Source organism: Ipomoea triloba, chromosome 8 (assembly GCF_003576645.1).
Source record: "Ipomoea triloba cultivar NCNSP0323 chromosome 8, ASM357664v1".
NCBI classification, from domain to species: domain Eukaryota; kingdom Viridiplantae; phylum Streptophyta; class Magnoliopsida; order Solanales; family Convolvulaceae; genus Ipomoea; species Ipomoea triloba.
Window position 1 is genome coordinate 10,789,397 of NC_044923.1, and position 11,501 is coordinate 10,800,897.

An 11,501-nucleotide genomic window follows, 5' to 3' on the forward strand; every position below is an offset into this window, starting at 1 on the left:
GAAGTAGGTCGACTTAGGCCTTTCAGGCCTTAAAAGAAAAGTGAGGTTTAGAGCTTTGCAATTAGAAGCTGACCAGTCGCCCTTCCTTGCGAAATAGGTCGACTTAGGTTTTTTAGGCCTTAGAAATAAATGGAGGTTTGGAGTTTTCCAGTCATGAGCTAACCATTCGCATTTCTTTGCGAATTAGGTCGATTTAGGTCTTGTAGGCCTTAGAAGAAAAGGGAGGTTTGAAGTTTTGCAGTAAAGAGCTGATTAGTCGCCCTTCCTTGCTGCGAAGTCGGTCGACTTAGGCCTTTCAAGACTTAAAAGAAAAGGGAGGTTTGGAGTTTTGCAGTTAGGAGCTGACTAGACGCCCTTCCTTGCAAACTCAACCGAGTTAGGACTTTCAGGCCATAGAAGAAAATGGAGGTTTGGAGTTTTGTAGTCAAGAGCTGACCAGTCGCTCTTCCTTGCAAAGTCAGTCGATTTAGGACTTTTAGGCATTAGAAGAAAATGAAGATTAGGAGTCTCACAGTCACCCCTTGGGCGAGGTCGATCATGTTGGGCAGTCAACTCTATTCGCAACAAAGTAAAGTGTATTCAAAATTTATAAGAAAAAAAAGTAACATATAAAAGATGTGAAAGAAAATGACTAGCAACAAAGTAAAGTGTATTCAAAAGAAACTCCTCGAGGGAGACAAGTACTTTACATAAAAAAAAAAAAAAAAAAGTCTTAAGGAAAAAGGATATTATCTACCCTAACTAGCTGATTTCCTTCGTTAAGGAGGGAAATCATGGCATCCCCAGCCAGAGTTTGGCGATTTGCGGCCAAGTCGAGATACTCGATATCCAGTGGGATCTGCTGGATACCATCTTATCCTACGGCCTGTTGGTCTAGGACCGTATTCCCCTGGTTAGGTGTGGGGGTAGCTAGGGGTTGTTCGGGTTCCTCCAGGACGGCCGGGAGTCCATAGCAAAGAGGGCTGAAGTCAGGGAAGCAGTCGACCAGGCTCTTGTAGATTTCCTTTTGGATGTCCACCATCCCTAGCTTGTAGTCTTCAGTCTCGAGATCGGCTAAGAACTGTTGACCCGCGGGAGTGGCCATCCAGGCCTTGGAAATTTGCTCCACATGCGCTTGGACGTATTCCTCGGCATCCCGCCTAAACTCCTCCGACTCCTTATAGGCAGTCATCGCCACCAGGTGAGCAGCCTGCAGCTCCACCATCAGTTGCTCATTTCGCCTTTGCTCGGCTTCTAGGACAGAGGTGGACTAGGCCAATTGGAAGTTCATTTCCTCCATCTGCTTGCCGTGGTCAGCCCGAGCATCGTGCATGACTTCCATCTCGGAGAGGATAACCTTCTGAAGGCGGCGGATTGCGAGCTAGGCCATCAAAGACTGTTAAAGGAAAAAGAGAATTGTGAGTTAGGGCTAAGTATAGAGCTGAAGGCTGTTAGTTTGGAAGGTAAAAAAGTACCTGGTAGGTATAGTGGGCGACTCCTCGGAGCAAGTCAGCGAGCATGATTGTAGTCGTCAAAAAGGGTAGAGTGGCGACTCACCGGCCACTCCAAATCCTCAATGAAGCCTGGATCCTATCGATCACGGGCTAGACCGGAGCAGCGGAGGTGGCGCGAGTGGCGGCCGCTAGCCGAGAAGAAGATACCGAAAGATTACTGTTAACACCTTGACGGCGGGAAGGCGACGAGGATGAGGTTTGTGAGGAAGATATTGCAACAGAAAAACATGATTAAATGGAGGAATATGGGCTGACCTTAACGAAATAAAGGGGAGAACGACGGTGGAAATGGTGTTGGACGACTGGAAACTGACAGCAGAAAGGCTGGACGAAGGTGAAGAAGATGGATGGGAAACACCGAGATGAGAGGGGGTTCACCGAAGAAGAAGTTTGGAAAGCAGAAAAAAGGGTTTGAAAAGGTTGGAGGAGTATTTATAGGGAAGGCTGGCTGCCTAAATGATGACACGTGACGGGCATCGGACGATTGGGAGGCAACTGTAACATTTGACAAACATGACAGTTATTTTTAGAAAAGATAACCAATGGGAATCGAGGAGACGCAATAATTACATCTCATTAATAGCGACCTTCGCGAAACCAGTTCGGAAAGGCAAAACCAATCAGGGAGGAAGAATAGAAGGTCGCGGCCTCACCCCGACTAGTTACGAGTTTGAAATTAGCTACACTACAAGATCGACGAGATAAAGACTGTCCACCTGAAGGCAATGCTGAAGTGGGAAAACCGCTTGTATGTTTACTTTCACGAGTCGTTGCTCTACAAGAGCTCAGGAAAGTGAGAGACTAGTGATGGATACCCTTAAGTAGGGTACCCAGTTTGGAAAGCCCACGGTATCTGGAGCCTGCCGACCGACTTTCTTTTCCAGTTGATGGGTCGGATATGAAGGCCAGAGCATCCCTCCTGAGGTAGGCAGTCCGGTCGCGGTGCCCGGCTGGACAGCACTCGGAGGCGACAAATCATAGATTCGCGAGGAATCTTGGCAAATTTGGTGTGGTTCTTTCCTAATTCAGATTTGGCAATATATTATGGTGGTTTGGACAGTTTAAGTAGCTTTGTTAATTTCTTACTTGTTTCCGTTCTAAGGCCTATCAATCTTGTATAAATACCCCTTGGGGGGGGGGGGGGGGGCATTTGGTTCAAGTAATCTTAGATTACCCAGGTAATCTGGGTATGGTAATGTTATATTACCTTGTTTGGTTCAAGTTATGAGATTACATGGTAATGTTATATTACCTCAAAGTTGATGTGGCGGTAATGTTTCAAGGTAATGTGATTACCCCCATTTTATTAGGTAATCTTAGATTACCTTGAATTATTCCAACTTTGATCTTGTTAAATAATCCTTATATAAAATTATTTCAAATAATAATAATAATAATAATAAATAATAATAATAATAATAATGGAATAAATATATGTTTATATAATCAAATATACATGTGTGTATATTTATATATTTAATTTTTTAATATGTACGCATTGATATACATTCATATATACAATTAAATAAATAAATAAACACACACATATAAATAAATAAATAAGTGTGTGTGTGTCTGTGTCTGTGTGTCTATATATATATATATATATATATATATATATATATAATTTTTATTTATTTATTTATTTATGTATTTATTTATTATTGAGGGCATTATAGTAAATTGAGTCATATAACCTAAAATATAACCCTTAATCAAACAAGGTAATAGTATATTTCACAATCCAAACCAAACACATCAGTTAATCTTACATTCCCAAAATTTCACATTACCTCCCTGGAGGTAATCCTATTATCTAGGGTAATCTAAGATTCTGTGAACCAAGCACCCCCTTGGGGTCACATTGTAAAGGGTTCTGATTAGAATGCAAGTACAATTACTCTGTCCAATTGTTCTTGTATTTTACCTTATTATTTCTCTAAATTGAATACACGCATACAAACATTCCATAACTTTTATTAATATATTATTTATAATTTTCTTACAAAATATATTTTTATAAATCATAAATTAATTAATGCATTATAAAAAAAAATTGATTGTCACAAAATTATATTATAGATAATATATATATATATAATCAATTTTCATTAAATATAACCAATAAAAGTATTTCTTGAACTAATGAAACAACTAATGTTGAATGGTATAATTATCAAAATGTCTAGAATGAAAAAGTATAAAATAAATATTGTTAACGCAAAAAAAAAAATTATAAAACTAATACTAATAATATTATTATTAATAATTAAATAAAATTTTAAAAATAAAATTAATTCTGCTGCAACCAGCTTTTGTATCTTAGTTGCAGCCAGATACAAATTGCTGCGAACAGCAAGAGCAACAATTTTTTTCGCGGCTGTTCGCATTAATTTTTTTGTTGCGAACGGTAGCCCTAGCTGTTCGTAATAATTTTTTTTTTGTTTGTACCAACAAATTTTGCTCTGAACATTAGTAAATAATAATTTTTCGTAGAAAGTATATGAATATTTATGAAGGGTTTGAAACGTACTGTAAAATTTATGAAAAATTTGTCTGGTTTAGATATAGGAAAAAAAGTTTGTAGAGAATATTGAAAAGTTTGGGGTTGGAGGGTTGGATTTCATCTATTTATATTAATGAAGAAAAAGTATATAAAAATCTTATTCTGACAGAGTTTATGAAAGTTAACAACTTTTTGAATACCAGTAGACTTTTAAATACTCTATAAAAGTCTGAATCGAATATGAGTATACTTTTAAAGAATTTTGAAAATTCTGAATCCAATACCGGTAAACTTTTAAAGAGTCTTTAAAAATCTAAATTGAATACCACCAAACTTTTAAAGTTGATAAAAGTCTTTAAAAGTTTATGAAAATCATGATTGAATACACATCCCTAAGTTTTACGATAGTGTTGGCTAGCCGAACGGTTGTCTAGCAGCCGTAAAACCAACAAGCTGGTTAACTCACATTTTATAAAAAAGATGGAAATGTCCTTGTATTTACCGTCATTTAAATAGGTTTGTTGACGGATGGCCAAAAATAGTACGGAGTATAAAAGTGAAATGTTACCTATAAATTTAATAATGATCAATTAATACATCCAATGGTCTTCCGAGTATTAGCGATTTACCAGTTGTGGTCCCTTGACTTTTAAATGACCTCTAATGGTCCTCCAAGTTTTAAAAAATAACCACTTGTGGTCCTTTTAGGACGTCTCGTGATTATTTTAAACTCGATTTATTTTAAAAATTAGAACCACGGGTAGGGGTGTGCAATACTCGACCGACCCGTAATCCGAAAGTGAGTACGAAACGGGTGTCACTACCCGATTCCATCAACCGACCCGTTAAATGGCTTGAGTGCGGGTGTAGGTTATCGGGTAGGGTTGAGAAATATCCTCCCCGAACCGCCCGAATACCCGATTACATATATACACATATTATATAGATATATATATGACGTCGTATGATGTGTAATATATATATACTCCTTTGTTCAGAGGGTGCCAACCCTAGGTCATTTGTGCTCTTTCTGCGTAGTCGCGACTCGCGACCTCTCCTCTCTGGCTCTTTGTTCTCTTTTCTGAGACTCTGAGAGTCTGAGTTCTCTCAATTCTCACTTCTCAGTGATCTCACTTCTCAGTCTCAGTCTCTCTCGAGTCTTTTGTTCTCTCAACTTTCCGGTGGAACTGTGGAAGCCCTTAACGCCGTTGCAACTGTCGACTTGAAGCCGGTGGAAGCCCTAAAACTCGTTGCAACTGTCGACTTGAAGCCGGTGGAAGCCCTAAAACTCTTTGCAACTGTCGACTTGAAGCCGGTGGAAGCCCTAAAACTCTGATGAGGCTTTTATCTAAAAGAATAGAGAGTAGACTCATTAGAGACTGAGTCTTTGACTCTTTGAGCCGTTTGAGTTATGCCGGAACCCTAGTTCATAGATTTTTATTGTTATCGTATATTTGTATTACTGGTGTTGTGGATTTGTGTTTGATATGTGAATATGTGATTCTGTACTTCTGTTGCTATGCCTTTGATATGTTATTCTGTTATGATATATTGATTACATTGAAAATAGGGTTTGCCTTAATTCAATTTAAGTGTGGAACTGTGGAAGCCCTTAATTATTGCTATGCTTTGATCTGTTATTCTGTTATGATATACTAATTACATTGAAATTAGGGTTTGCCCTAATTCAATTTAAGTGTGGAACTGTGGAAGCCCTTAATTATTGCTATGCTTTGATGAGTTTGATCTGCTATTTTGTTATGATATACTGATTACATTGAAATTAGGGTTTGCCCTAATTCAATTTAAGTGTGGAACTGTGGAAGCCCTTAATTATTGCTATGCTTTGATGAGTTTGATATGCTATTCTGTTATATACTAATTACATTGAAATTAGGGTTTGCCCTAATTCAATTTAAGTGTGGAAGCCCTATTAGCCCCTAAATGATGAACTTTCTAACTTTGTAAGTTCTGAAATGCCCCTAAATGATGAACTTTCTAACTTTGTAAGTTCTGAAATAAAAAATAAGTTTATGGAATTTATGGACCCTTAAATCAGTTAAATGTGTACCTCAATGGAATTTATGGACCCTTAAATCAGTTAAATGTGTACCTCAGTATAATTTATGGACCCTTAAATCAGTTAAATGTGTACCTCAGTATCTGTTATGGACCCTTAAATCAGTTAAATGTGTACCTCAGTATCTGTTTTTTACTGTATGAGTCTAGCTGTATAACTATAAGTGTATAACCACACTATACTGACTTGATCTTTTTTTCTATACTGATTTCTAATACACATCTCATCTGTAAAGATGGAGAGTATTAGTTTGTCTGGGCAACCTCCTCCTATACTATCTAGTGAGGAACTTACTGGGGTGGAAGCAGAAGCTATGGAGAGAAATCAATCTCAGCAGCAACATGTGCCTCCTCCTTAATCTGTTCCTTCAAAAAAAAAAAGAAAGGATCGGAGGTTGAAACCAGATCCCCGATATGGGATCATTTTGAGAAGGTCAAAGACAATAGTGGAGTGGTTATGCATGCAAGGTGTATTTATTGTGCAAAATTATATGGTGGTCAGTCAAAAAAGCATGGCACATCTTCCTTAAGGCATCATATGCTTAACTGCCTAAAGAATCCTCACTCCAAAGATGTTAGACAATCTCTGCTAACATTTCAGCCTGTGGTTAGTCCTAGTCCAGAGACGGGGGTTAATGTGCGGGTCTTAACTACTTGGGTGCTCAATCAAGATGCAATTAGGAGGGCCCTAGCAGAAATGATACTCATTGATAAGCTTCTTTTCAGATTTGTAGAGGGGCAGGGGTTTAGAAAATTTATTCTTGTTGCATGTCCTAGATTTAAGATCCCATCTAGATGGACTATAATTAGGGATATTTATCAGATTTTTTCTGATGAGAGAGTAAATCTGAAGAAACTGTTTAGGACTTCCTGCCAAAGAGTTAGTATCACAACTGATACTTGGACTTCTGTCCAAAGGATAAACTATATGTGCATCACTGCACATTTTATAGATAACCAATGGAAGCTACGCAAAAAGATCATATCATTTGTCCCTGTCACCTCACATAGGGGGTAATACATTGCCAATGCCTTAGAAACATGTCTTCTAGAGTGGGGGCTAAAAAATATATTCACTGTGACTGTTGATAATGCCTCTAGTAATGACACTGCTATGGGTTTCTTCAAAAACAAGTTGCTGTCTTGGGGGGTTTCTTCTGTGAAATGCAATTATGTGCACATGAGATGTATTGCACATGTCTTAAATTTGATTGTCCAGGATGGGTTAAAGGATGTAGACAGTTCTGTAAAGAAGGTGAGGGATGCAGTTAGATATGTGAGAAATTCTCCTGCTAGGCTAAAAAAATTCAGGGACCTTACTGATTTAATAGGGGTGGAAGCCAAGTCTAGTTTGACTCTTGATGTACCAACTAGATGGAACTCAACCTACTTGATGCTTAAGAATGCAGTCACATATCAACAGGTATTTGAGGCCTATGAAGAAAATGATAGTTCATTCTCCACTGATTTAGGTGAATCTATCCCAGATTTTATGGATTGGTATTCTGTTGAGCATATGGTGAAGTTGCTTAAATGTTTTTATGAAATGACCCTAAGGATTTCTGGTTCTCCATATGTGACTGCCAATAATTTCTTCTCTGAAATTTCTGACTTGTCTTGCATGCTGTCTGAAATGGTGGAAGCTGAATCTGCCTCTGTTAATCTGATGGGTTTAAATATGAAAACGAAGTTTGAGAAATATTGGGGTGATCCTGATAAAATGAATGCCATCATTTTTTATGCAAATATTTTGGATCCAAGGGATAAAATTGCATACATGCCATACCAGTTCACACAACTGTATGGTGATGATAAGGGAGAATCTTGTTTCAAAAATGTTTTAACTTGTCTGAAGAATTTGTTTGATGACTATGTGCATGGTTCATCTGTCAGTGTTGATTCTGCTACTACTGTCACTGGTACATCCCAGTCCCACTCTCAATCTGTCACCATTGGTAGACCACAGTCTAAACTGAAATCTCAGTTAAAAAAGCAAAGAGCAGAGAGTGGTGAGTTAGGAGGCAAAAAAACTGAGCTGGAAATCTATCTAAGTGAGGAAATTGTGGAGGATGAAAATCCCGATTTTGACATTTTAAATTGGTGGAAGATCAATACTAGTAGGTTTCCTATCCTCTCCTAATTGGCTAGGGATGTTCTTGCTGTTCCCATTTCAACTGTAGCCTCTGAATCTGCTTTTAGCACTAGTGGGAGAGTGCTAGATGCATTTAGGAGTTCATTAACTCCTAGAATAGTGGAAGCACTTGTGTGTGCCCAAGATTGGATGAGGTTGCCAAATCAACCCATCTCAGTAGAAGAAAATCTGGATGAAGTGGAGAGATTAGAAACAGGTAACTACTAACTACTAAACTACTAGTTAACTTCATTTTCATTAGATAATTTTTAAAATCTGATTGTCTCATTTTTTGTTTGCAGAACTGGTGAGTGGCAGTGGAGCTGGGAGCAGTGAAGTTGGTTTATCACTTCCCACAATTGCTGTGACTAGCCTATTCCTCTTAAGCCTTAACTTATTCATTTATTCTTGTCTTTTTTGTTCAATTGACTTGGTTTAAACTGTAAGGTGTTGGAAACTTGGACAGTTGCCAATTGGCAAAATGGCAAGTGGTTGGGCAACTATTATTTGTTGCTGCCATTTTGCAATTTGCCAGTTTGGACTGTTGGAACTTGGAACTATGAGGCAAGAACAAATGGATAATTTGCAAGTTGCAACAGGTTTGAATGTTAGGACTTAGGAGTCCTAAGTTGATGGTATCATGGTAATAATGTATCTCTCACTCTCTTGTCTCTGCTGCCTCTCTGAATTTATGTTTATCTCTCTACTTCTATCCTTGGCAATGATGATGCTTCCACCAATAGTCTGAAAAAAAAAGGCTATGGGTTGGTATCTTGCACTGAGTAGTGGGTATAACTCAACTACTCAAGTAGCAATTTGCCCTCATTCCTTGTTTTGACATGAAAGCTAAAGCATGCTGAGCCATTCCTTGTGTTTAAACAGTGTACTTTTTAATTTTCATTATGATTTATTAATTGTGAGTTGTGACTGATTTGTTTAAGTTATAACTTTTCATTAGGAGGAAGATGAGGAATAGCAGATTCACTATGTGTAGTTGTACATTTCTACTTCAGTTTTTGGATTTTTGTCAGTTCACCTTCACAGAATATCAGCTACACTTAGTTCAGTACTTCAGTTAGTTGGTTACTTGATGCCCCTAGTTGGCAAAGATTGGACAATTTGGTGACTAGAGTCACTTATTATGTAATTTTGTAGTTTGTTACTTCTGCAAAATATGTAATTATGTAGTTTACTTAGTTAATTTGCCACTTAATTTTGTATATTTGCAGTTGTAACTTGTAAAATGGCCATATGGTTTAACTAGGTCACTTATTTTAGTTATTTACTAAGTTATTTTGTCCTTAAAGTCTTAAACTTGTATAATGTACTTTTGTAATTTATTATATTTGATGAAAATCAGTGTTATTTTTTTATTTCCGAAATTATTACGAAAACCGCAATACCCGACTGAAACCGAACTTTAAAAAACCGAGTGGATTTTCGATAATTATATGGCGGTTAGGGTACTAAAATTGTTAACCGTTAACCGAATGGTTTCCATCTTTGTATAACCGAACTGCCCATACCCGACCGATGCACAGGCCTAACCATGGGTGGTTCTTTTTTAAAACTTGGAGAACCATTGGGGGCCATTTAAAAATCGAGTGAGCGCAACTGGTAAATCGCTAATACTCGGAGAAGTGGAGGACCATGCAAGGTATTAACTCATTTAATAATTTATGACATAAACAGCTGAGAAGTGCATTCTCCTGGATTCAAAACATTCAATATAACATACGCAATTAGCATACTAGCTGAACTATTAACTTTTCTTGACAATTTCTTACCAATTATTTCTATAATACCCTGAGAACGTCTATTACTCTAAAAAAAAATAGTGCGTTTAATTAGGTTTAAAAAAACCACTTTAAATCATCAGCAGAAAAAAAAAAAAAAAAGAAGAGTAAATTAATACAAGGGTTTGGTAAAAAATTAATTTGTCTTATCAAAATAATTTTGATTATAGACGAAGGATTTAATATTAAAATGAATACTTTTAAAATAACACTTATCATTTTTATATCATATATAATCTAAGGCAAAAATTTGTGTGAGACCGTCTCACCATGAGACGGGTCGGGTCGGGTCGAGTCAAGATGAAAATGTAATACTTATACGCACAAATGTCATACTTATATGCTCAAATAAAATACTAATCGAGAATAAAATTTCTGCTACTTATAAGGGTAAACGTAATATTTTTAAGGGAAAATACAATACTTTTACATTTCGATTAAAAAGTGTTACATTTTCTCTCAAAAGTATTATATTTTCCCTTATAAGTAAGGGGCACATGTAAACATTATTTATTATGAAAAATGTAATACTTTTTCTCTTATAAGTAACAAAATTTGTATTTTTGATTAGTATTATATTTGAGCATATAAGTATGACATTTGCACATATAAGTATGACATTTGCATGGTGCTTTGACCCAATCCGACCCGTCTCACGAATAAGGACCCGTGAGACGGTCTCACACAAGTGCGACCCATAATCTAATACTAATCTCATTTAATAATACTTTTAAGATTTATTTGGAAATTTGAAAAATATATTTAAAAAAAAAATCATTTTTTGAAAAATATTTTCATTTTTTGGTATTCGAATGAAAGTTAGAAAAATTTTTTTTTTTTTAAATTTATTTTTCAAAAAAAATTGAATATAAATGTATTGAAAAGTTATTTATTATAAAATATTAATTATTTTAAATTAATAAATTTAATGACATCAAATTAAATAAATTTAAAAAATGAAAATAAAAACTTAATTTTAAAATTTTTTTTATTTGGATTGTGGGTCAATTGGACCAAATTTTTTTTTTTATTGTTGGCCTGGCTTGGACCAACTAGAATTTAAAACGGGCCAATTCAGTACAATCCAAATAGTAATTGGATAAATGGTGGGTGGACCCACATAGTTGTGTAGACCATGAATACAATATATGTAGTACAATTTAATATACTAAAAGTATATTTTTTGGTATAGTTCTCGGGTCTTTCTCCGTGCGGGTCCACCTGCATTCGCTAGCGCTCCAAGAGGCACAAGAGCTGGCCCAGGGGGAATCGTCATTTGTGGGAAACGAACATGGGTTCTCCCAAACTTCTTCCCTATAAAGAGAGCTCACTTGCCACTTGAGATACCCCATTGGGTTCTAAAAGTATATTATTTGTATACTAAAAGTACATTATTTGTATACTAAAAGTACATTATTTGTTAATATATATATATATATATATATATAATCATGTATTTTCAAAAAATGTATTTACGTATACAAATAATGTACTCT

The 11,501-nt window shown here is 36.2% G+C and overlaps 1 protein-coding gene across 1 annotated transcript; it reads left to right on the top strand.

The window, feature by feature from the left end:
* Nucleotides 1–6,314: 6,314 nt before the first annotated feature.
* On the top strand, nt 6,315–9,451 carry LOC116026942 (zinc finger BED domain-containing protein RICESLEEPER 2-like). Its single transcript, XM_031268369.1, has 8 exons — nt 6,315–6,422; nt 6,581–7,092; nt 7,180–8,195; nt 8,259–8,426; nt 8,512–8,573; nt 8,676–8,808; nt 9,241–9,331; nt 9,439–9,451. Exons 1-8 carry the CDS (start codon nt 6,315–6,317, stop codon nt 9,449–9,451), a joined length of 2,103 nt encoding a protein of 700 aa, XP_031124229.1.
* The last annotated feature ends 2,050 nt before the right edge of the window (nt 9,452–11,501 follow it).

Coding starts and splice junctions, on each gene's coding strand:
- LOC116026942 (XM_031268369.1), top strand. CDS start 6,315: ATGGAGAGTATTAGTTTGTCTGGGCAACCTCCTCCTATACTATCTAGT. Junction 6,423..6,580: donor ATCAATCTCAGCAGCAACAT/GTGCCTCCTCCT, acceptor TATGGTGGTCAG/TCAAAAAAGCATGGCACATC. Junction 8,809..9,240: donor TAATTTGCAAGTTGCAACAG/GTTTGAATGTTA, acceptor GATTTTTGTCAG/TTCACCTTCACAGAATATCA.